This window comes from Oncorhynchus kisutch, linkage group LG13 (genome assembly GCF_002021735.2).
Source record: "Oncorhynchus kisutch isolate 150728-3 linkage group LG13, Okis_V2, whole genome shotgun sequence".
Lineage (NCBI taxonomy): Eukaryota > Metazoa > Chordata > Actinopteri > Salmoniformes > Salmonidae > Oncorhynchus > Oncorhynchus kisutch.
The window spans coordinates 18671868-18699819 of record NC_034186.2 but is presented as its reverse complement, the minus strand read 5'-3'; the positions used below and the strand labels follow the sequence as shown (position 1 = coordinate 18699819).

At 36.9% G+C, this 27952-nt stretch overlaps 1 protein-coding gene across 6 annotated transcripts in view; it reads left to right on the top strand.

Annotated features, from left to right (window-relative positions):
* LOC109903025 (exocyst complex component 2-like) overlaps positions 1 to 27952 on the top strand; it is a 109129-nt gene that overhangs the window by 33244 nt on the left and 47933 nt on the right. For all 6 annotated transcript variants that reach the window (XM_031785731.1, XM_031785734.1, XM_031785730.1 and 3 more), the window contains 5 exons: positions 6800 to 6880; positions 8490 to 8635; positions 21769 to 21850; positions 22582 to 22684; positions 24275 to 24393. In XM_031785731.1, coding sequence (XP_031641591.1) covers positions 6800 to 6880; positions 8490 to 8635; positions 21769 to 21850; positions 22582 to 22684; positions 24275 to 24393 — 531 coding nt within the window. The remainder of the gene's footprint in view (positions 1 to 6799; positions 6881 to 8489; positions 8636 to 21768; positions 21851 to 22581; positions 22685 to 24274; positions 24394 to 27952) is intronic.

Below are 27952 nucleotides of genomic sequence, written 5' to 3'. Positions count from 1 at the left end.
TGGAGATGTTTGATATGGGTCTGGAAGGAGAGTTTACAATCTAACCAGACACCTAAGTATTTGTAGTTGTCCACGTATTCTAAGTCAGAGCCGTCCAGAGTAGTGATGTTGGACAGGCGGGTAGGTGCAGGCAGCGATCGGTTGAAGAGCATGCATTTAGTTTTACTTGCATTCAAGAGCAATTGGAGGCCACGGAAGGAGAGTTGTATGGCATTGAAGCTTGCCTGGAGGGTTGTTAACACAGTGTCCAGAGAAGGGCCGGAAGTATACAGAATGGTGTCGTCTGCGTAGAGGTGGATCAGGGACTCACCAGCAGCAAGAGCGACCTCATTGATGTATACAGAGAAGAGAGTCGGTCCAAGAATTGAACCCTGTGGCACCCCCATAGAGACTGCCAGAGGTCCGGACAGCAGACCCTCCGATTTGACACACTGAACTCTATCAGAGAAGTAGTTGGTGAACCAGGCGAGGCAATCATTTGAGAAACCAAGGCTGTCGAGTCTGCCGATGAGGATATGGTGATTGACAGAGTCGAAAGCCTTGGCCAGATCAATGAATAGGTATGGTTTGGGATATCATTAGTGTGGTGTATTACAGTGGGAGTTAGTATAAGACCGGTATGGTTTGGGATATCATTAGTGTGGTGTTTTACAGTGGGAGTTAGAATAAGACAGGTATGGTTTGGGATATCATTAGTGTGGTGTTTTACAGTGGGAGTTAGTATAAGACAGGTATGGTTTGGGATATCATTAGTGTGGTGTTTTACAGTGGGAGTTAGAATAAGACAGGTATAGTTTGGGATATCATTAGTGTGGTGTTTTACAGTGGGAGTTAGTATAAGACAGGTATGGTTTGAGATATCATTAGTGTGGTGTTTTACAGTGAGCATGTAATCTAAGGACTTCCTGACCATTCCTCAGAACTCTGATGGACGTGTGGAAGCTGGCCTCTAGGTTTATGTGGGTGTGTATTGCCTGGTGTGTTTTCTGAAAAGTGTGTGTGATTATGCGTGTGTTTGTGCCTGTGACCACGTCTCTGCAGCTCTTGGGTTTTCCTGTTGTGTGTGTGTGTAAATCAAATCACATTTTATTTGTCACATGTGCCGTACACAGCAGGGAAATGCTTACTTATACAAGCCCTTAACCAACAATGCAGTTTTAAGAAAAATAAGTGTTAAAGTATTTGCTTAAATAAAATATTATAAATAGAAAATAGAAAAATATCAAATAATTAAAGTTAACAGTAAAATAACAGTAACGAGGCTATATTCAGGGGATACCAGTATAGAGTCAATGTGCTGGGGCACAGGATTTGGGCATGCACACGTTCACGCAGTGTGGTCTAGCAGTGGTTGATTAAAGAGGCGTGTGCGTGTGTGTGTGTGTGTGTGTGTGAGCACCACTCCACTGCAGTGTACCACAGTTGCGCTAGCCAACCACAACATCTTCATTTAAAACGGCATCAGCTCTCACATGTCAATCACAGTGCTGCCTGTAGCAGGGCCATCTAGTTCTGTACTGCTTTCCTATTAGAACCGTAGAGTGGAGTGTGCGGATTCATTACACAAATACACACACACCAACTAACATACACACTTACTGACACTTGCCACCCATACACACTGAGACATATGCACATGCATACACACACATGTATACCCAAACAGACGCACACACACTCCCATGGCCTTTCTGATTCACTCTCTGATAACTCTGAGGTAACATTTTGACTGCTGTCGCTCTGCCAGGTAGCTCAGTCAAATCAATTGTTCAACTTTATCAGTCATATTTTTGTCTGTTTACTCTAATTCCCCTCATAGCCACTCAGTTACTTCCCCTGACTATTTATATGTCTCAGTCATTATTATGATTGCTTTCCGTATGTAATGTTTGTGCCCGGGTGGAGCAGGGGGGTCCGAATCCGAGGCAATGTTTTCATTGTTAGCGTCTGAATCTAAATAAACGGAGCAGGGCAACACAATGCAGGCCAGAGCAATAGGGATGATAACGGCCCTAATATGACCGAGGGGAACAATACAGTCCCTTTCTCACGTTCACTCTGCTGAGCGTGCCCATTATGAGCCAAAATGGGAAGAGCAGGTGTCCTCAGTGACCCAGGAAATAATGCACCCTCAGATGGACTCATGGCCTGTGAACCAGGAAGAAATAGACCATAAAATGACAAGTCAATTGACCTGTGTCATTAGGCTGTACTTCACTGTAAAGGTTTGAGAGTATATTCTGCCTCCTTAAAGCACGGCTGTCAAGCTCATTCCACGGAGGGCCGAGTGTCTGCAGGTTTTACATTTTTACTTTCAATTAAGACCTAGACAACCAGGTAAGGGGAGTTCCTTACTAATTAGTGACCTTAATTCCTCAATCAAGTATGAGGGTGGAGCGAAAACCCGCAGAACCTCGGCCCTCCGTGGAATGAGTATGACATGTGCCTTACAGCACATAGTCCTGTGATTATGTCTGTTTTTAGGGAGATGAATCTGAGGCCCTTGCTTGTTTTGGTTATTGAGAATGTCTCAGTGCTAGTTCTGGTATGGATAGTAAGCTTGATGTATGGTTCAAGTTGCATACAATAGTCCGGTATGGTCTGGGTAAGCTTTAGTAATGTGCCAGCCATCTTGTTCTGAACCAGACGGCACTTGGCGGCTCCAGCAGTTGCTCACTGCCAGGTCCAGTTAGCACAGCTGTCCGCAAAACTGTGAATCCTTTCTTTGTCTGTCTCTCTCCATGTTTGGCAAGTCATCTGAGTCATTCTAAATTAGCTCTACTTCAGGTGTTACTGTACAAATGTAAAGGAAATTAATAATGAAGGGTCTGTGTGTCTGAGCGTGTGTGTGTCTGTGTGTCTGTGTGTCTGAGCGTGTGTCTGTGTGTCTGAGCGTGTGAGCGTGTGAGTGTGTGTGTCTGTGTGTCTGAGCGTGTGTCTGAGCGTGTGTCTGAGCGTGTGTCTGTGTGTCTGAGCGTGTGAGTGTGTGTGTCTGAGCGTGTGAGTGTGTGTGTCTGTGTGTCTGAGCGTGTGTCTGAGCTTGTGTCTGTGTGTCTGAGCGTGTGAGTGTGTGTGTGTCTGTGTGTCTGAGCGTGTGAGTGTGTGTGTGTCTGTGTGTCTGAGCGTGTGTCTGAGCGTGTGTCTGTGTGTCTGAGCGTGTGAGTGTGTGTGTCTGAGCGTGTGAGTGTGTGTGTGTCTGTGTGTCTGAGCGTGTGAGTGTGTGTGTCTGAGCGTGTGTCTGCGTCTGAGCGTGTGTCTGTGTGTCTGAGCGTGTGTGTGTCTGTGTGTCTGAGCGTGTGTGTGTCTGTGTGTCTGTGTGTCTGAGCGTGTGAGTGTGTGTGCTTCTGAGCGTGTGTCTGCGTCTGAGCGTGTGTCTGCGTCTGAGCGTGTGTCTGCGTCTGAGCGTGTGTCTGCGTCTGAGCGTGTGTCTGCGTCTGAGCGTGTGTCTGCGTCTGAGCGTGTGTCTGCGTCTGAGCGTGTGTCTGCGTCTGAGCGTGTGTCTGCGTCTGAGCGTGTGTCTGCGTCTGAGCGTGTGTCTGCGTCTGAGCGTGTGTCTGCGTCTGAGCGTGTGTGCTCTGTGTTCAGCATGTGTTACATTAAAAGTGGCATGGTACTAATAGCTGTTTAGCCTGTGGTGCTTCCAGCTCACTTAATCACCATTTAATGGCTTTTATTTTTAGTCTCCTCCTCAGTTTATTTTCTCTTCTGGCTGCATGTGAGAATTTTATTGATGGCTCTCGTAAAAGCCACTGGTGTTTTATTATTAAGAGAGAGCAGGGGAGTGGGGATCGCAGTGTGGAAATAAGGAAGGAATGTCTCTGCATGGACCAAATCTGGAAAATGAAATGAGTTCTGTTCAACCAAAAATGTTTTAAACAAGTGGTGTGTTTTGAGAATCCATGAGGTTCTTCTCTTTCTCCTCTTCTCTCTCCTGTTATCATCTCTCTCTACTTTCTCTCTTTTGTCTTGCCCTCTTCATTCCTTCCTCTCTTCTCATTTCATCTCCTCCAACAGAAATGTGTGTGTGTGTGTGTGTGTGTGTGTGCGCGTGCGCACTTGCCTCTGATGTCTCAGTAATAATGTCGGTATGTGTTTCCCTGCTGGGTTTAAACACAGAGTTTAGCACCAGGCACTAACTGGCTAACCCCACCCATCCTCATCCCACAGCACTATTTATGGCTAGTTTGGTTAGTGCAGTGGCTAGGCCAAATGCTAACCTCAGTGCGTGTAGTGTTGTGGACAGTGATAAGCTCTCTCCATTTAGGGAATGGAAACTACAGCCAACTGTTGCTCCCTAAACATGCTTACTACACCCTTCCTACACGGCTCCCCTTCTCTATTAGACTGAGACTTGTAGATACATAGTGACAGAGAAGAGGAGGGTATATCGAGGGGTTACTTGAGGTCAAAGGTCAGACGACCTCGATGTCTAGGGTCACCCACCCAGTGGACCAGGGACTGGGTAAAACAGGAAGTGAAGGAATAGTTCTCTAAACTCTCTGTTTGACCCTGAGCAGACAGGCTGTTGAAAGGCATGAGGGGGTTCATAGTTCATAGTCATAGTTGGGGGCTGTTTGGTTAGGCTGATCCGCTGACAAACTGAACCATGTTTCACAGGGGTCTTCTGAGACCTGGCTGACTGACTAACTGGCTCACTGATTGACAGAGAGGCCGGGTTCCTTCTTTTTGCAGGGAGGCCTCAGAAGAATTATGAAATTTGATGTCTTTCATTGTTGTGTGAAAAGGAAGTGGCCCTGCGATACAGGAAACGGACCACCGCTACCGTGTTCCAAAATCCCATATTTCCCAGGGCCGTATTCCCGACGCTCTGAACCTCCGACTCCGGTCCATAGTCAGGAGTCAAAACATCTCCAACTTCAGAACCCAGGGAGGCTGTATTTTTATTTTGGATCCATTCTTTTCAATGGGTTCCAGGAAGCTGAGTGGGGGCTGCCTGTGTCTCTTCCTCCACTCGTGTGTGTGTGTGTGTGTGTGTGTGTGTGTTATCTGGAGGCTGTTGGGGTGTTTAGGTTAGCCGTGACGTCATGACCGCGGCAGCGAGTATGTGTGACAGACAGAGAGGACACACAGCTGGCAGGGGGCACGGGGGTCTCCGCAGAGACAAAAACCAGGACCCTGGGGGTGTGTGTTTGTACAATACACTAGACTTCCCTCTATACTTTTCAGAGCAGATTACATTATTCTTCCATAAAACCTCTGGTCTCCCTGTTTCTGTCTGTAGGCTAAGTAAGTCTATGGTTCCTGCCCTGGCTCTCTGAATGTCCTCTGGCCATTCTGCTTGCGTTGGTTCAGTGATGTCCGTGTCAATTTAGGCAGCCATGATATGATGACATGTTTGATTAGTGAGGTTCAGGAATACCTCAGCTTCTCTGCCTCAAGGCTCCCGTCTTTCAGAAAAGGACCCACATTTATTTACAGAACTCTCTCTCCCATTTCTCTTTTTCCTTCCTTCGTTCCTTTTCTCTCGCTTTGTTCTGTTTTAGCTGACAGTCGTTGTTTTCAGTGGAGCGAATGAGGGTGAGAGTGGTGAAAAGCAGAGAATAAGGAAAGGGGGCTTGAAAGGGGGATGACATCCCTTTTCTCTTTCCCTCGTGTCAGTGTTTCTCATCTCGTACACTAGCCTCCCTTCTTTCTTCTCTCCCCTCCATCCTCTCCTCTAATCCTACTCCCCCCCTCCATCCTCTCCTCTCAACCTACTCTCTCCCCAACTCTTCTCCTCTCTCCTCTATCTTCTCTCCCACCCTCCATCTTCTCCTCTTCTCTCTCCCCCTCTCCATCTCCCCCCCCCCTCGCCATCTTCTCTCTGCCCCTCTCCTCTCCCCCCTCAATAAACGCTCACTGCCCCTCTCAGGACCCAGCTGCCCCACTACAGTCATTTGAGCAGCTCTGATACTCACTCACTCACTCTCACACACACACATGAATTACTCCAGACCAATTCTCTCTTCTATCTCCTTTTCTTCTCCTCTTCTCACCTTTTATACTCTACCTTTCATCTACTTCTCCTTGCCTTACCACACCAGCACTATTTCCTACTCAGTGTTGATGTTGGACTGTGGACCCCCCCAGATCTTTATTCATTAGTGTTGTATAGTCAACCTGACACAAGCGGCATCCCTCTCAGCAGTAGAAATAGTGCCTTTCAGTCAGCTCTCCTCACCCAAATATTATTCCTCCAACTGATAAAACATTTGGATTTACATTTCCTCTGGGAGTCTCTTGGTCTTTGGGTGCACAGTATCTACAGTCTGTTCAAAATGGATCAGTCTTCTTTCAACTAGATTATTTTCCAGTCATGTTACAAAGGCCCCCAATGGAACATCAAATGCTGATCTGGAGTGGATGTTGATTGGGGGTACCAATTCAGTCAGGTTAGGTCAAGTGGATCAGTTACAGTAGCTGTGGTCAGGTCAGTGGTTGGCGTGGGAACGGTTGAGAGGGGCGTGGTCAGAGTCCGACAGAAGCCACTGGGGCAGAGAGGCTGTTTATTGTTTTAACCTCAGTTCCTCAAATTGGAATCTCATAATTACGCATGTTAGATTGAGCAGTAGAGGCACTCTGTGATTACAGAACACACAGAGACCTTAAAATAACTTGAATATCTCTTATCTTTCTCAATGTGTCTCTATATCTGAGTCTGTGCTGCTTTAATTCAGTGATATAATACTGAATTCAGAGCTCAGATTTTTCTTCTTGTCTCCTTTGATTGAACAGAATAATTGTATCATCCATGACAGCTAGTCATGGTGTTGAATAAAACGTTATTGTTATTTTACAGCGATCCACCAGAGGTTGGAGTCTGATGGGACAGAGAAGGTGGAGGGCTCCATGACACAGCGCCTGGAGAACGTGCTCAACAGTAAGCCTTCCATCTTTCTATCCATCCATACATCTACAATATGCATCCGTCCACCCATCTGTTCATTCATCCATCATCCATCCATCTATTCACTCTCTGTTAATATCTCTACCTCTCAGTTGGAACATACACCAATTCATAGGTCAAGTCAAATCAGTAGTATGTATTGTAATCTGAAGGCAGACATCATCCCAGCTGACATTGTTTAAACTACCTTCTATCTCTATAGGAAGTCCAATTAGCAGGAAGTTTCTTCAGAAAACACCACCTACTTAACTATCAATCTGTTTGAGGATAGATAGAGTGCGATTTCGCCTCCTCGCCACCCACCAATTATCTCACACACACCACGTTGTGTGTGTTCGTTTTTCCCTGTCTGTAGAGCGTCTCTTCCAGCTAGATCCTCTGTCCCTGTCTCCCATCTCATACATGATAATGTGACTCCTATAATGGAGCATCAATAAACATGTCCTCAGGGTTGAAGGTAAATAAACCTCCCTCCTGGACGCTGCTTTCATCCCCACAGCCCCAGACAGACATACATGTGGGCCCACAGCCCCAGACAGACACACATGTGGGCCCACAGCCCCAGACAGACACACATGTGGGCCCACAGCCCCAGACAGACACACATGTGGGCCCACAGCCCCAGACAGACACACATGTGGGCCCACAGCCCCAGACAGACACACATGTGGGCCCACAGCCCCAGACAGACACACATGTGGGCCCACAGCCCCAGACAGACACACATGTGGGCCCACAGCCCCAGACAGACACACATGTGGGCCCACAGCCCCAGACAGACACACATGTGGGCCCACAGCCCCAGACAGACACACATGTGGGCCCCAGCCCCAGACAGACACACATGTGGGCCCACAGCCCCAGACAGACATACATGTGGGCCCACAGCCCCAGACAGACATACATGTGGGCCCACAGCCGAGAGCTCAGCAACCGCACACCTCCATAACTCCCTACATGTGGGCCTTCAGCCCGAGAGTAACTGAGCCACCCCTCCCCCACCCTCCAGTCACCACACACACCAGTGGGTCTACACAATCACAAACATCCCCCCCGAAATATCAAAACAGCATGACAACTCGTCAGTCAGAGCCCAGAGTGGGGAGTGAAAAATGTGAAATATTTCTCTGTTCGCTGTTTCAATGTTTTTCCTTTTGAGATTTGGTGTGGTGGAGGCGAGAGGGCTAACCCCTTTTTCTGATTAAAATAATTTTAGCGAATCCTTGTTTTTTATTTTTTTGCCGGCACATCCGCGGCCACCCACAAAGCCGGAGAGTAGTGTGTGAATGGCCCTGGGAGGGAGAGAGAAGGAAAGACTGAGAGATAGCTGTCATGCTCTCCTCACTGACTCTCTCTCTCTAACTCTGCCTAGTTCAGGTAGCTTCCTGGCACACAGCTTCCTGGCACACAGCTTCCTGGCACACAGCTTCCTGGCACACAGGCCACAGAGGGAAATCAGATTCTCGCCTGAAAGATAATATGTTTTAGTAGAAAAAAAATATCTATATTTATTTTGATACTTTCCCTTTCTCTCTCTTTCCTTCCTTCTCTCTACCCCCCCCCCCCCCCCCCCCCATCTCAGGAGCCAGTGATACAGCAGACACTCTGTTCCAGGAGGTTTTGGGGAGGAAGGATAAAGCTGACTCAACACGTAACGCCCTCAACGTTCTGCAGCGCTTCAAGTTCCTCTTTAACCTGCCGCTCAACATTGAACGAAACACACACAAGGTATACAGAACAGACACACACACACACACACACACACACACACCTGCCCCTCAACAGAGAGCGCAACATACACAAGGTGCCCATCATACACACACAGATACACTAACACACACACATATCTATACACTAACACACTAACACACACACATATCTATACACTAACACACACACATATCTATACACTAACACACACACACCACACACACATATCTATACACTAACACACACACACCACACACACATATCTATACACTAACACACACACACCACACACACATCTATACACTAACACACACACACCACACACACATCTATACACTAACACACACACACCACACACACATCTATACACTAACACACACACACCACACACACATATCTATACACTAACACACACACACCACACACACATATCTATACACTAACACACACACACCACACACACATATCTATACACTAACACACACACACACCACACACACATATCTATACACTAACACACACACACCACACACACATATCTATACACTAACACACACACACACCACACACACATATCTATACACTAACACACACACACACCACACACACATATCTATACACTAACACACACACACACCACACACACATATCTATACACTAACACACACACACACCACACACACATATCTATACACTAACACACACACACACCACACACACATATCTATACACTAACACACACACACACCACACACACATATCTATACACTAACACACACACACACCACACACACATATCTATACACTAACACACACACACACCACACACACATATCTATACACTAACACACACACACCACACACACATATCTATACACTAACACACACACACACCACACACACATATCTATACACTAACACACACACACCACACACACATATCTATACACTAACACACACACCACACACACATATCTATACACTAACACACACACCACACACACATATCTATACACTAACACACACACACCACACACACATATCTATACACTAACACACACACACCACACACACATATCTATACACTAACACACACACACCACACACACATATCTATACACTAACACACACACACCACACACACATATCTATACACTAACACACACACACCACACACACATATCTATACACTAACACACACACCACACACACATATCTATACACTAACACACACACCACACACACATATCTATACACTAACACACACACCACACACACACCACACACACATATCTATACACTAACACACACACCACACACACATATCTACACATGTACATGTTTCTATGTACACACACAGCATACACACCTCTCTCTATCTGTCGCTCATCATTAAGCACAGTATCCAGAAGGTGGTGCTACAGAGGCCTGAATGTGTGTAGGGTGTATTCAGTTTACAATGCTAGAGTCTCATCTTGACATGTTCTTGTCCACTGTAGCTTTTTCTCTGTGTTACAAAATTCAACAAATGTGATATTGTTACAGTGAGAGTTTAATGTTGTTGTGTTCTCTTCATGTTATAATCATAAAGTATTATGTTGTTGTGTTCTCTTCATGTTATAATCATAAAGTATTATGTTGTTGTGTTCTCTACATGTTATAATCATAAAGTATTATGTTCTCTACATGTTATAATCATAAAGTATTATGTTGTTGTGTTCTCTACATGTTATAATCATAAAGTATTATGTTGTTGTGTTCTCTACATGTTATAATCATAAAGTATTATGTTGTTGTGTTCTCTACATGTTATAATCATAAAGTATTATGTTGTTGTGTTCTCTTCATGTTATAATCATAAAGTATTATGTTGTTGTGTTCTCTACATGTTATAATCATAAAGTATTATGTTGTTGTGTTCTCTACATGTTATAATCATAAAGTATTATGTTGTTGTGTTCTCTACATGTTATAATCATAAAGTATTATGTTGTTGTGTTCTCTTCATGTTATAATCATAAAGTATTATGTTGTTGTGTTCTCTACATGTTATAATCATAAAGTATTATGTTGTTGTGTTCTCTTCATGTTATAATCATAAAGTATTATGTTGTTGTGTTCTCTTCATGTTATAATCATAAAGTATTATGTTGTTCTCTACATGTTATAATCATAAAGTATTATGTTGTTCTCTACATGTTATAATCATAAAGTATTATGTTGTTGTGTTCTCTTCATGTTATAATCATAAAGTATTATGTTGTTCTCTACATGTTATAATCATAAAGTATTATGTTGTTCTCTACATGTTATAATCATAAAGTATTATGTTGTTGTGTTCTCTTCATGTTATAATCATAAAGTATTATGTTGTTCTCTACATGTTATAATCATAAAGTATTATGTTGTTCTCTACATGTTATAATCATAAAGTATTATGTTGTTCTCTACATGTTATAATCATAAAGTATTATGTTGTTGTGTTCTCTTCATGTTATAATCATAAAGTATTATGTTGTTGTGTTCTCTTCATGTTATAATCATAAAGTATTATGTTGTTCTCTACATGTTATAATCATAAAGTATTATGTTGTTCTCTACATGTTATAATCATAAAGTATTATGTTGTTGTGTTCTCTTCATGTTATAATCATAAAGTATTATGTTGTTCTCTACATGTTATAATCATAAAGTATTATGTTGTTCTCTACATGTTATAATCATAAAGTATTATGTTGTTGTGTTCTCTTCATGTTATAATCATAAAGTATTATGTTGTTGTGTTCTCTTCATGTTATAATCATAAAGTATTATGTTGTTGTGTTCTCTACATGTTATAATCATAAAGTATTATGTTGTTGTGTTCTCTACATGTTATAATCATAAAGTATTATGTTGTTGTGTTCTCTTCATGTTATAATCATAAAGTATTATGTTGTTGTGTTCTCTACATGTTATAATCATAAAGTATTATGTTGTTGTGTTCTCTACATGTTATAATCATAAAGTATTATGTTGTTCTCTACATGTTATAATCATAAAGTATTATGTTGTTGTGTTCTCTTCATGTTATAATCATAAAGTATTATGTTGTTGTGTTCTCTTCATGTTATAATCATAAAGTATTATGTTGTTCTCTACATGTTATAATCATAAAGTATTATGTTGTTGTGTTCTCTTCATGTTATAATCATAAAGTATTATGTTGTTGTGTTCTCTACATGTTATAATCATAAAGTATTATGTTGTTGTGTTCTCTTCATGTTATAATCATAAAGTATTATGTTGTTGTGTTCTCTACATGTTATAATCATAAAGTATTATGTTGTTGTGTTCTCTACATGTTATAATCATAAAGTATTATGTTGTTGTGTTCTCTTCATGTTATAATCATAAAGTATTATGTTGTTGTGTTCTCTTCATGTTATAATCATAAAGTATTATGTTGTTGTGTTCTCTTCATGTTATAATCATAAAGTATTATGTTGTTGTGTTCTCTTCATGTTATAATCATAAAGTATTATGTTGTTCTCTACATGTTATAATCATAAAGTATTATGTTGTTGTGTTCTCTTCATGTTATAATCATAAAGTATTATGTTGTTCTCTACATGTTATAATCATAAAGTATTATGTTGTTGTGTTCTCTTCATGTTATAATCATAAAGTATTATGTTGTTGTGTTCTCTTCATGTTATAATCATAAAGTATTATGTTGTTGTGTTCTCTACATGTTATAATCATAAAGTATTATGTTGTTGTGTTCTCTACATGTTATAATCATAAAGTATTATGTTGTTGTGTTCTCTACATGTTATAATCATAAAGTATTATGTTGTTGTGTTCTCTACATGTTATAATCATAAAGTATTATGTTGTTGTGTTCTCTTCATGTTATAATCATAAAGTATTATGTTGTTGTGTTCTCTACATGTTATAATCATAAAGTATTATGTTGTTGTGTTCTCTTCATGTTATAATCATAAAGTATTATGTTGTTGTGTTCTCTACATGTTATAATCATAAAGTATTATGTTGTTGTGTTCTCTACATGTTATAATCATAAAGTATTATGTTGTTGTGTTCTCTACATGTTATAATCATAAAGTATTATGTTGTTGTGTTCTCTTCATGTTATAATCATAAAGTATTATGTTGTTGTGTTCTCTACATGTTATAATCATAAAGTATTATGTTGTTCTCTACATGTTATAATCATAAAGTATTATGTTGTTGTGTTCTCTTCATGTTATAATCATAAAGTATTATGTTGTTGTGTTCTCTTCATGTTATAATCATAAAGTATTATGTTGTTGTGTTCTCTACATGTTATAATCATAAAGTATTATGTTGTTGTGTTCTCTACATGTTATAATCATAAAGTATTATGTTGTTGTGTTCTCTTCATGTTATAATCATAAAGTATTATGTTGTTGTGTTCTCTTCATGTTATAATCATAAAGTATTATGTTGTTGTGTTCTCTTCATGTTATAATCATAAAGTATTATGTTGTTGTGTTCTCTACATGTTATAATCATAAAGTATTATGTTGTTGTGTTCTCTTCATGTTATAATCATAAAGTATTATGTTGTTGTGTTCTCTTCATGTTATAATCATAAAGTATTATGTTGTTGTGTTCTCTTCATGTTATAATCATAAAGTATTATGTTGTTGTGTTCTCTTCATGTTATAATCATAAAGTATTATGTTGTTGTGTTCTCTACATGTTATAATCATAAAGTATTATGTTGTGTTCTCTACATGTTATAATCATAAAGTATTATGTTGTTCTCTACATGTTATAATCATAAAGTATTATGTTGTTGTGTTCTCTTCATGTTATAATCATAAAGTATTATGTTGTTGTGTTCTCTTCATGTTATAATCATAAAGTATTATGTTGTTGTGTTCTCTTCATGTTATAATCATAAAGTATTATGTTGTTGTGTTCTCTTCATGTTATAATCATAAAGTATTATGTTGTTGTGTTCTCTACATGTTATAATCATAAAGTATTATGTTGTTGTGTTCTCTACATGTTATAATCATAAAGTATTATGTTGTTGTGTTCTCTACATGTTATAATCATAAAGTATTATGTTGTTCTCTACATGTTATAATCATAAAGTATTATGTTGTTCTCTACATGTTATAATCATAAAGTATTATGTTGTTGTGTTCTCTACATGTTATAATCATAAAGTATTATGTTGTTCTCTACATGTTATAATCATAAAGTATTATGTTGTTCTCTACATGTTATAATCATAAAGTATTATGTTGTTGTGTTCTCTTCATGTTATAATCATAAAGTATTATGTTGTTGTGTTCTCTTCATGTTATAATCATAAAGTATTATGTTGTTGTGTTCTCTACATGTTATAATCATAAAGTATTATGTTGTTGTGTTCTCTACATGTTATAATCATAAAGTATTATGTTGTTGTGTTCTCTACATGTTATAATCATAAAGTATTATGTTGTTGTGTTCTCTTCATGTTATAATCATAAAGTATTATGTTGTTGTGTTCTCTTCATGTTATAATCATAAAGTATTATGTTGTTGTGTTCTCTACATGTTATAATCATAAAGTATTATGTTGTTGTGTTCTCTTCATGTTATAATCATAAAGTATTATGTTGTTGTGTTCTCTTCATGTTATAATCATAAAGTATTATGTTGTTGTGTTCTCTACATGTTATAATCATAAAGTATTATGTTGTTCTCTACATGTTATAATCATAAAGTATTATGTTGTTGTGTTCTCTACATGTTATAATCATAAAGTATTATGTTGTTCTCTACATGTTATAATCATAAAGTATTATGTTGTTGTGTTCTCTACATGTTATAATCATAAAGTATTATGTTGTTGTGTTCTCTACATGTTATAATCATAAAGTATTATGTTGTTCTCTACATGTTATAATCATAAAGTATTATGTTGTTCTCTACATGTTATAATCATAAAGTATTATGTTGTTGTGTTCTCTACATGTTATAATCATAAAGTATTATGTTGTTCTCTACATGTTATAATCATAAAGTATTATGTTGTTCTCTACATGTTATAATCATAAAGTATTATGTTGTTGTGTTCTCTACATGTTATAATCATAAAGTATTATGTTGTTCTCTACATGTTATAATCATAAAGTATTATGTTGTTCTCTACATGTTATAATCATAAAGTATTATGTTGTTGTGTTCTCTACATGTTATAATCATAAAGTATTATGTTGTTGTGTTCTCTACATGTTATAATCATAAAGTATTATGTTGTTGTGTTCTCTACATGTTATAATCATAAAGTATTATGTTGTTGTGTTCTCTACATGTTATAATCATAAAGTATTATGTTGTTGTGTTCTCTTCATGTTATAATCATAAAGTATTATGTTGTTGTGTTCTCTTCATGTTATAATCATAAAGTATTATGTTGTTGTTCTCTACATGTTATAATCATAAAGTATTATGTTGTTCTCTACATGTTATAATCATAAAGTATTATGTTGTTGTGTTCTCTTCATGTTATAATCATAAAGTATTATGTTGTTGTGTTCTCTACATGTTATAATCATAAAGTATTATGTTGTTCTCTACATGTTATAATCATAAAGTATTATGTTGTTCTCTACATGTTATAATCATAAAGTATTATGTTGTTGTGTTCTCTACATGTTATAATCATAAAGTATTATGTTGTTCTCTACATGTTATAATCATAAAGTATTATGTTGTTCTCTTCATGTTATAATCATAAAGTATTATGTTGTTCTCTACATGTTATAATCATAAAGTATTATGTTGTTCTCTACATGTTATAATCATAAAGTATTATGTTGTTCTCTTCATGTTATAATCATAAAGTATTATGTTGTTCTCTACATGTTATAATCATAAAGTATTATGTTGTTGTGTTCTCTACATGTTATAATCATAAAGTATTATGTTGTTGTGTTCTCTTCATGTTATAATCATAAAGTATTATGTTGTTGTGTTCTCTTCATGTTATAATCATAAAGTATTATGTTGTTGTGTTCTCTTCATGTTATAATCATAAAGTATTATGTTGTTGTGTTCTCTACATGTTATAATCATAAAGTATTATGTTGTTCTCTACATGTTATAATCATAAAGTATTATGTTGTTCTCTACATGTTATAATCATAAAGTATTATGTTGTTGTGTTCTCTACATGTTATAATCATAAAGTATTATGTTGTTGTGTTCTCTACATGTTATAATCATAAAGTATTATGTTGTTGTGTTCTCTACATGTTATAATCATAAAGTATTATGTTGTTGTGTTCTCTACATGTTATAATCATAAAGTATTATGTTGTTGTGTTCTCTTCATGTTATAATCATAAAGTATTATGTTGTTGTGTTCTCTACATGTTATAATCATAAAGTATTATGTTGTTGTGTTCTCTACATGTTATAATCATAAAGTATTATGTTGTTGTGTTCTCTTCATGTTATAATCATAAAGTATTATGTTGTTGTGTTCTCTTCATGTTATAATCATAAAGTATTATGTTGTTGTGTTCTCTACATGTTATAATCATAAAGTATTATGTTGTTCTCTACATGTTATAATCATAAAGTATTATGTTGTTCTCTACATGTTATAATCATAAAGTATTATGTTGTTCTCTACATGTTATAATCATAAAGTATTATGTTGTTGTGTTCTCTACATGTTATAATCATAAAGTATTATGTTGTTCTCTACATGTTATAATCATAAAGTATTATGTTGTTCTCTACATGTTATAATCATAAAGTATTATGTTGTTGTGTTCTCTACATGTTATAATCATAAAGTATTATGTTGTTGTGTTCTCTACATGTTATAATCATAAAGTATTATGTTGTTGTGTTCTCTACATGTTATAATCATAAAGTATTATGTTGTTGTGTTCTCTCTACATGTTATAATCATAAAGTATTATGTTGTTGTGTTCTCTACATGTTATAATCATAAAGTATTATGTTGTTGTGTTCTCTTCATGTTATAATCATAAAGTATTATGTTGTTCTCTACATGTTATAATCATAAAGTATTATGTTGTTCTCTACATGTTATAATCATAAAGTATTATGTTGTTCTCTACATGTTATAATCATAAAGTATTATGTTGTTCTCTACATGTTATAATCATAAAGTATTATGTTCTCTACATGTTATAATCATAAAGTATTATGTTGTTCTCTACATGTTATAATCATAAAGTATTATGTTGTTGTGTTCTCTTCATGTTATAATCATAAAGTATTATGTTGTTGTGTTCTCTTCATGTTATAATCATAAAGTATTATGTTGTTGTGTTCTCTACATGTTATAATCATAAAGTATTATGTTGTTGTGTTCTCTACATGTTATAATCATAAAGTATTATGTTGTTCTCTACATGTTATAATCATAAAGTATTATGTTGTTGTGTTCTCTACATGTTATAATCATAAAGTATTATGTTGTTCTCTACATGTTATAATCATAAAGTATTATGTTGTTCTCTACATGTTATAATCATAAAGTATTATGTTGTTGTGTTCTCTTCATGTTATAATCATAAAGTATTATGTTGTTGTGTTCTCTACATGTTATAATCATAAAGTATTATGTTGTTGTGTTCTCTACATGTTATAATCATAAAGTATTATGTTGTTGTGTTCTCTACATGTTATAATCATAAGTATTATGTTGTTCTCTACATGTTATAATCATAAAGTATTATGTTGTTGTGTTCTCTACATGTTATAATCATAAAGTATTATGTTGTTCTCTACATGTTATAATCATAAAGTATTATGTTGTTCTCTACATGTTATAATCATAAATTATTATGTTGTTCTCTACATGTTATAATCATAAATTATTATGTTGTTCTCTACATGTTATAATCATAAAGTATTATGTTGTTCTCTACATGTTATAATCATAAAGTATTATGTTGTTGTGTTCTCTACATGTTATAATCATAAAGTATTATGTTGTTCTCTACATGTTATAATCATAAAGTATTATGTTGTTGTGTTCTCTACATGTTATAATCATAAAGTATTATGTTGTTGTGTTCTCTTCATGTTATAATCATAAAGTATTATGTTGTTCTCTACATGTTATAATCATAAAGTATTATGTTGTTGTGTTCTCTACATGTTATAATCATAAAGTATTATGTTGTTGTGTTCTCTTCATGTTATAATCATAAAGTATTATGTTGTTGTGTTCTCTACATGTTATAATCATAAAGTATTATGTTGTTGTGTTCTCTACATGTTATAATCATAAAGTATTATGTTGTTGTGTTCTCTTCATGTTATAATCATAAAGTATTATGTTGTTGTGTTCTCTTCATGTTATAATCATAAAGTATTATGTTGTGTTCTCTACATGTTATAATCATAAAGTATTATGTTGTTGTGTTCTCTACATGTTATAATCATAAAGTATTATGTTGTTGTGTTCTCTTCATGTTATAATCATAAAGTATTATGTTGTTCTCTACATGTTATAATCATAAAGTATTATGTTGTTCTCTACATGTTATAATCATAAAGTATTATGTTGTTCTCTTCATGTTATAATCATAAAGTATTATGTTGTTCTCTACATGTTATAATCATAAAGTATTATGTTGTTGTGTTCTCTACATGTTATAATCATAAAGTATTATGTTGTTGTGTTCTCTCTACATGTTATAATCATAAAGTATTATGTTGTTGTGTTCTCTTCATGTTATAATCATAAAGTATTATGTTGTTGTGTTCTCTTCATGTTATAATCATAAAGTATTATGTTGTTGTGTTCTCTACATGTTATAATCATAAAGTATTATGTTGTTGTGTTCTCTACATGTTATAATCATAAAGTCTTATGTTGTTCTCTACATGTTATAATCATAAATTATTACGTTGTTCTCTACATGTTATAATCATAAAGTATTATGTTGTTCTCTACATGTTATAATCATAAAGTATTATGTTGTTGTGTTCTCTACATGTTATAATCATAAAGTATTATGTTGTTGTGTTCTCTACATGTTATAATCATAAAGTATTATGTTGTTGTGTTCTCTTCATGTTATAATCATAAAGTATTATGTTGTTCTCTACATGTTATAATCATAAAGTATTATGTTGTTCTCTACATGTTATAATCATAAAGTATTATGTTGTTCTCTACATGTTATAATCATAAAGTATTATGTTGTTCTCTACATGTTATAATCATAAAGTATTATGTTGTTCTCTACATGTTATAATCATAAAGTATTATGTTGTTCTCTACATGTTATAATCATAAAGTATTATGTTGTTGTGTTCTCTACATGTTATAATCATAAAGTATTATGTTGTTGTGTTCTCTACATGTTATAATCATAAAGTATTATGTTGTTGTGTTCTCTACATGTTATAATCATAAAGTATTATGTTGTTGTGTTCTCTACATGTTATAATCATAAAGTATTATGTTGTTGTGTTCTCTACATGTTATAATCATAAAGTATTATGTTGTTGTGTTCTCTACATGTTATAATCATAAAGTATTATGTTGTTGTGTTCTCTACATGTTATAATCATAAAGTATTATGTTGTTGTGTTCTCTACATGTTATAATCATAAAGTATTATGTTGTTGTGTTCTCTACATGTTATAATCATAAAGTATTATGTTGTTGTGTTCTCTTCATGTTATAATCATAAAGTATTATGTTGTTCTCTACATGTTATAATCATAAAGTATTATGTTGTTGTGTTCTCTTCATGTTATAATCATAAAGTATTATGTTGTTGTGTTCTCTACATGTTATAATCATAAAGTATTATGTTGTTGTGTTCTCTACATGTTATAATCATAAAGTATTATGTTGTTGTGTTCTCTACATGTTATAATCATAAAGTATTATGTTGTTCTCTTCATGTTATAATCATAAAGTATTATGTTGTTCTCTACATGTTATAATCATAAAGTATTATGTTGTTGTGTTCTCTTCATGTTATAATCATAAAGTATTATGTTGTTCTCTTCATGTTATAATCATAAAGTATTATGTTGTTCTCTTCATGTTATAATCATAAAGTATTATGTTGTTGTGTTCTCTTCATGTTATAATCATAAAGTATTATGTTGTTGTTCTCTACATGTTATAATCATAAAGTATTATGTTGTTCTCTACATGTTATAATCATAAAGTATTATGTTGTTGTGTTCTCTACATGTTATAATCATAAAGTATTATGTTGTTCTCTACATGTTATAATCATAAAGTATTATGTTGTTGTGTTCTCTTCATGTTATAATCATAAAGTATTATGTTGTTGTGTTCTCTACATGTTATAATCATAAAGTATTATGTTGTTGTATTCTCTACATGTTATAATCATAAAGTATTATGTTGTTGTGTTCTCTACATGTTATAATCATAAAGTATTATGTTGTTCTCTACATGTTATAATCATAAAGTATTATGTTGTTGTGTTCTCTACATGTTATAATCATAAAGTATTATGTTGTTGTGTTCTCTTCATGTTATAATCATAAAGTATTATGTTGTTCTCTACATGTTATAATCATAAAGTATTATGTTGTTCTCTACATGTTATAATCATAAAGTATTATGTTGTTGTGTTCTCTACATGTTATAATCATAAAGTATTATGTTGTTCTCTTCATGTTATAATCATAAAGTATTATGTTGTTGTGTTCTCTACATGTTATAATCATAAAGTATTATGTTGTTGTGTTCTCTTCATGTTATAATCATAAAGTATTATGTTGTTGTGTTCTCTTCATGTTATAATCATAAAGTATTATGTTGTTCTCTACATGTTATAATCATAAAGTATTATGTTGTTCTCTACATGTTATAATCATAAAGTATTATGTTGTTGTGTTCTCTTCATGTTATAATCATAAAGTATTATGTTGTTCTCTACATGTTATAATCATAAAGTATTATGTTGTTCTCTACATGTTATAATCATAAAGTATTATGTTGTTCTCTACATGTTATAATCATAAAGTATTATGTTGTTCTCTACATGTTATAATCATAAAGTATTATGTTGTTCTCTTCATGTTATAATCATAAAGTATTATGTTGTTGTGTTCTCTTCATGTTATAATCATAAAGTATTATGTTGTTGTGTTCTCTACATGTTATAATCATAAAGTATTATGTTGTTGTGTTCTCTTCATGTTATAATCATAAAGTATTATGTTGTTGTGTTCTCTACATGTTATAATCATAAAGTATTATGTTGTTGTGTTCTCTACATGTTATAATCATAAAGTATTATGTTGTTGTGTTCTCTTCATGTTATAATCATAAAGTATTATGTTGTTGTGTTCTCTACATGTTATAATCATAAAGTATTATGTTGTTGTGTTCTCTACATGTTATAATCATAAAGTATTATGTTGTTCTCTACATGTTATAATCATAAAGTATTATGTTGTTGTGTTCTCTTCATGTTATAATCATAAAGTATTATGTTGTTGTGTTCTCTACATGTTATAATCATAAAGTATTATGTTGTTCTCTACATGTTATAATCATAAAGTATTATGTTGTTCTCTACATGTTATAATCATAAAGTATTATGTTGTTGTGTTCTCTTCATGTTATAATCATAAAGTATTATGTTGTTGTGTTCTCTACATGTTATAATCATAAAGTATTATGTTGTTCTCTACATGTTATAATCATAAAGTATTATGTTGTTGTGTTCTCTTCATGTTATAATCATAAAGTATTATGTTGTTGTGTTCTCTACATGTTATAATCATAAAGTATTATGTTGTTGTGTTCTCTACATGTTATAATCATAAAGTATTATGTTGTTGTGTTCTCTTCATGTTATAATCATAAAGTATTATGTTGTTGTGTTCTCTACATGTTATAATCATAAAGTATTATGTTGTTGTGTTCTCTCTACATGTTATAATCATAAAGTATTATGTTGTTGTGTTCTCTTCATGTTATAATCATAAAGTATTATGTTGTTCTCTTCATGTTATAATCATAAAGTATTATGTTGTTGTGTTCTCTACATGTTATAATCATAAAGTATTATGTTGTTGTGTTCTCTACATGTTATAATCATAAAGTATTATGTTGTTGTGTTCTCTCTCAGGGAGATTATGATGTGGTGATCAACGACTATGAGAAAGCCAAGTCTCTGTTTGGGAACACTGAGGTCCCCGTCTTTAAAAAAGGTAGGATAAAGTGAAGAGATCGGTGAAGACTTTAATTTGATTTAATTTGTAAAAAATTATTTCACCTATATTTAACCAGGTAGGCTAGTTGAGAACATGTTCTCATTTGCAACTGCGACCTGGCCAAGATAAAGTGAAGCAGTTCGACACAAACAACAACACAGAGTTACACATGGAGTAAAACAAACATACAGTAGAAAAGGTCTATATACAGTGTGTGCAAATGAGGTAGGATAAGGGAGGTAAGGCAATAAATAGGCCATAGTGGCAAAGTAGTTTCAATATAGCAATTAAACACTGGAATGGTAGATGTGCAGAAGATGAACGTGCAAGTAGAGATACTGGGTTGCAAAGGAGCAAGATAATTAAATAAATACAGTATGGAGATGAGGTAGTTGGATGGGCTATTTACAGGAGCTGTGATCTGTGCTTAAAGCTGTTGAGGGAGATATGAGTCTCCAGCTTCAGTGATTTTAGCAGTTTGTTCCGGTCATTGGCAGCAGAGAACTGGAAGGAAAGGCAGCCAAAGGAGGAATTGGCTTTGGGGGTGACCAGTGAGATATACCTGCTGGAGCGCGTGCTATGGGTGGGTGCTGCTATGATGACCAGTGAGCTGAGATAAGGCGGGGCTTTACCTAGCAGAGACTTGTAGATGACCTGGAGCCAGTGGGTCATATACTGTACTGCAACCGAGTAAGTGTGATCCTCTCCTCCTGTGTGTCTCTCTATAGTGTATGCCGAGGTGGAGACTAGGATCGGGGCTCTGAGGAGTCTGCTACTGGACAAACTACTGGAGACGCCGTCTACCTTGCATGACCAGAAGAGATACATCAGGTGTCAGTAAACTTCATGTATATGTACTGTAGCCAGGAAGACGGTGTGTTACATTCTCCCCGTTCTCACTGCCCTCTCTCACTTTCTATATGCTTATCTCTTGTTGTATACCTGTCTACAAAGCCTTGCTTGCTCTTTCGCTTTCTCTCTTCCTTCCCTGTCTCTCCTTAAATACCATCTGTCTGTCGCTCTTTCTCTCCTTATTACTCTATTTCCCTCTCCCTCGCTCTCCTTTTTCCTCTTTTCCGCTCTCCTTTTTCCTCTTTTCCCCTCTCCTTTTTCCTCTTTTCCCCTCTCCTTTTTCCTCTTTTCCCCTCTCCTTTTTCCTCTTTTCCCCTCTCCTTTTTCCTCTTTTCCCCTCTCCTTTTTCCTCTTTTCCCCTCTCCATCTTTCTCTCTTCCCCCTTCTCCTGCTCCCTCGTTCTCTTCTACTCCTCTCCCTCCATCCTCATAGTTGTGGTCTGTGATAGTTTATTATTACTCAGAATGACCCGTCAGAACCAGAGAGAGCAGCTCACGATCACAGCAGCCATCTTTCATCCTGCTACATTACATTAGAGCTAGCTGGCTTTAAACATCCACCATGCCAAACCTCCTGTTTACCTTACACCCATTAGGGGGAACCTAGGGGGTCTCTGGTGGGGGTTGTGGTGGAGTAAAGTCAGACATGGTTTCAAATAGTTTCATACAGTATTTGTTTCCCTTCAAATATTTTAGTTGCTCTTGATAGAAATTGCCTGATTTTAAAAATAGAACCAACAGAATAGTCCCAAATGGGCAAACCGTGCCTATCTGGAAATCCAGGCTGACTTAATCGAATGCTAAAAACTATTTGAAAGGAAATGAATACTGTTTGAATCCAAATAGTTGGCTTGTTGTCTCTTGTAGGGGTTTGGGGGCTGGAGGTTCCCTTGTAATGAGGAACAAATGATTCTGGTCTGGTCGGGTCTGCCTGTTATGTGATGGTGTCAGCCCACAATGAGAGAGTAGAGAGTATCTCACTCATTTGAGATTATCCCACACAGTACTGAGTGATGTACAGGGAATGTAGTGGGGAAGAGGACTGTGGGTAGGAGATGAGGGTTTTGGTGATGAGATGGGGTTGAGGGTTTTGGTGATGAGATGGGGTTGAGGGTTTTGGTGATGAGTTGGGGAGGGGATGAGGGTTTTGGGGATGAGTTGGGGAGAGGATGAGGATTTTGGGGATGAGTTGGGGAGGGGATGAGGGTTTTGGGGATGAGGGTTTTGGGGATGAGTTGGGGAGGGATGAGTTGGGGAGGGGATGAGGGTTTTGGGGATGGGGGTTTGGGGGATGAGTTGGGGCGGGAATGAAGGTTTTGGGGATGAGTTGGGGATGAGGATTTGGGGGATGAGTTGGGGAGGGGATGAGGGTTTGGGGATGTTTTGGAGATGAGGTTAAGGCAAAGGCTACAGGAGATGGAGGTTGCTGGGTTTAGACTTAAATCTGAAGACTGTCATGTTGAAGTGTTTGTTTTAAATCCATTTCTTACCTGAGTGTGTCAGCATTGACAACATCACTGTGAAGTGCTGTGCCCACATTCTAATTCTTACCTGTATGTGTTCCTTCCAGGTATCTGTCTGACCTGCATGCACCAGGGGACCCTGCCTGGCAGTGTATCTACGCCCAGCACAAGTGGATCCTCGGACTGATGCAGAACTGCAAGGAGGAGTTTATCAATGACCAGAGAGGTGAGTTACAGACACACACACACACACACACAGAGTCACACACACACACGCAAAATAGAAAGAAAAGCCCTTATTTCCCCATTTCAGTCAGACTGGTTAGGTTGACTAAGAGAATTCTTGCATTCTCTTTGCCATATCCCGACACACTCCCCCTTTCCTCTCTTGCTCTTTTTCTCCACATCCCTCTCTCCCCTTTTCCATCTCTCGTTCTGACAGAGTCAGTGTGTTTATTTTTTCATGAGCGTATGAAAAAGATGAAAGAGGGGGACTCTTGGCGTTGGACTTGGGTTTCAGGGCCCGACACGCACCGCGTGCGGCCGCACAGATGGATTGGAACAATTAACCCCAATTAAGCTGTTTCTCTGTTAAATCAGCCAGCAGGAAAATGTGGATGTGAAACCATCCTCTCAGGAAGAATAGTACAGCAACGCATGAACACACACACACACACACACACACACACACACACACACACACACACACACACACACACACACACACACACACACACACACACACACACACTCAAACACACGTGCTAACCTCTCACCATTACAATACAGAGAGGTTAGCATGTCTTGGGGGTATGATATTTTTGCATCTGTAACTTTCTCACTCATTATTCATGATTCATTCTGGACTACACTCTTAGAAGGGTGCAATCTAGGACCTAAATGGGTTCTTCGGCTGTCCCCATAGGATTACCCTTTGAAGAACCCTTTTGGGTTCCATGTAAAACCCTTTCCACAAAGGGTTCTACATGGAACCCAAAAGAGTTCTCCACAATACATAATTTACCATTCATTTCTATTGGGCACAAAATAATCAGAAACAACCAAAACAAACAGCAAATACATCCAACAAGCTTGATGTAATCATTGCATGCTATGAATATGGGACCAAATACTCAACTTTTGATTACTTTAATACACATAAGTTCATTTGTCCTAATACTTTTGGTCCCCTAAAATGGGGGGAACTATGAACATAAAGTGCTTTAATTTCTAAACGGTTTATTAATTTTCTAAACGGAAAATACCGTCAAATTAAAGCTGACAGTCTGCACTTTAACCTCATAGTCATTCTATCATTTCAAATGCAAAGTGCTGTAGTACAGAGCCAAAACAACAACAAAATGTCACTGTCCCAATACTTTTGGAGCTCACTGTTTACACACAGTATGCTCATAGACAGACGCTCACACGTACTATGCTCATATTCACAAGCCCAGACACACACATACACAGAACACTGCGTGGGTGGTGACTGCCTTACGCAGTGGAGTCCGAGTATAAACAGGGCTAATGATAAGGGGAACAGTGGTTTCCGGGGCTCAGGGTGATGAATATGGGGGCTGTACCACTCCGCTTACACGGAGCTGCTTCTCTCATATCTGGGATGGAGTTAGTTACACATCACAACAGACATGGACACCTGTCAGTCAGCTGTTAGTCTACACAGAGTCAGGAAGTCAGATGTGTGAATTTAGTGAGGGCTCAGAGTATATAGGCCTACTGTATGTAAGTACATGGATGACACCAGTCACTCAGTTTCACTTAGGGAATTATTTAAAGGAAACATTGAATATCAAAAGCACACACAGACACACACTCTGCAGCAGCAGCTGACTCCTGGCCCCCTGTCTTGTCTTGTGAGCTCAGCCACTCTACATATACCTGGCAGCCATTTACACTTGTAGACCACATCCCCGCTTCCCTCACCCTCACCCCCGCCCTCCAACCCCAGCCCCCGAAACCAGTGCTTCCCAAAAACATCCCTCACCCTCACCCCCGCCCTCCAATCCCAGCCCCCGAAACCAGTGCTTCCCAAAAACATCCCTCACCCTCACCCCCGCCCTCCAACCCCAGCCCCCGAAACCAGTGCTTCCCAAAAACATCCCTCACCCTCACCCCCGCCCTCCAATCCCAGCCCCCGAAACCAGTGCTTCCCAAAAACATCCCTCGCCCTCACCCCCGCCCTCCAATCCCAGCCCCCGAAACCAGTGCTTCCCAAAAACAACCCCTCCCACCCGCGGCCAGTATCTCTCAAACACTTCCTCCACCAGCTCCACTCTCACTTCTGACATCCATCATCACACACACACACCCTATTGGCAGAGTCACACCTGGCAGGGCAGGCATATTAACTCTGTGATTGATTGGTTGTGTCTACAGTAACTGATGTAATTTTCCTCTTTCATTCCTGGGGTAGCGGAATGCTCCGGAATGTTCCGGTCTAGAACGTGACGGTTCCGAAGCCCATTCTAGGGTGTTATAATTACCTCAGAAAATGATCCTAAAACGTGAATTAGCTGTATTTTCCTTTGGTTGAAACTAATTAATCACATGTTGATGTGTGGTTAGTTGGTTTGTAAGCACAGCAGCGATCAGTGCAGCGCTAGCAGTCAAATCAAATTGTATTGGTCATATACACGTGTTTAGTAGATGTTATTGCGGGTGTAGTGAAATGCTTGTGTTTCTATCTCCGACAGTGCAGTAATATCACCATAGACCTTAGCTCTTTAATCTCAACCCTCAGCCACTCTCAGCCCATCCCACCTATCACCATAGACATCAGCTCTTTAATCTCAACCCTCAGCCACTCACAGCCCATCCCACCTATCACCATAGACCATCATCGTTTGGTTTCCTTGTGCCATATATTTTTCAATTTTGTGATGTTTTACGTACATTTTGAACCTTTCTAATCATATAGAATCCAGAGATTGTGAGCCTTTCCTATGAGTATTATTATAGTATTTATTGACTATGTCTTTCCAAATCGCTCAACACTGCTATTTGTAGAGTTCATTTTAAGTGAATGTTGTAATTTTTTTACCTGTGACCCGAACCTGTGACCAGAAACAAGCTACATAGGGGCAATACCAGAATATATAGCAGCAAAATCTACAGTGCTGAGATTGTTGTATGCCCCCGTATGTATATATAGCATTCTGTTGGTGACATGAATTTTGTATAATCATTTATATTGAAAAACTCAGTGTTGAATCAAGTGTTGTTTTTTTGTACCAGTTCATTAACCTTGTGCCATGGAATCGGTACATCAAAATTCTCTTCCCATTTATTTTGCAACCTGTACGGCGCAGCTACTGTATCAACATTTTTGTCCTCAAATGAAACTGGTATATTTTTCTATTTATGCCAGTTCCTTTCAGCCAATTTGTATCTTTAATACAGTGGGGCAAAAAAGTATTTAGTCAGCCACCAATTGTGCAAGTTCTCCCACTTAAAAAGATGAGAGAGGCCTGTAATTTTCATCATAGGTACACTTCAACTATGACAGACAAAATGAGAAGGAAAAAAAATCCAGAAAATCACATTGTAGGATTTTTTATGAATTTATTTGCAAATTATGGTGGAAAATAAGTATTTGGTCAATAACAAAAGTTTATCTCAATACTTTGTTATATACCCTTTGTTGGCAATGACAGAGATCAAACGTTTTCTGTAAGTCTTCACAAGGTTTTCACACACTGTTGCTGGTATTTTGGCCCATTCCTCCATGCAGATCTCCTCTAGAGCAGAGATGTTTTGGGGCT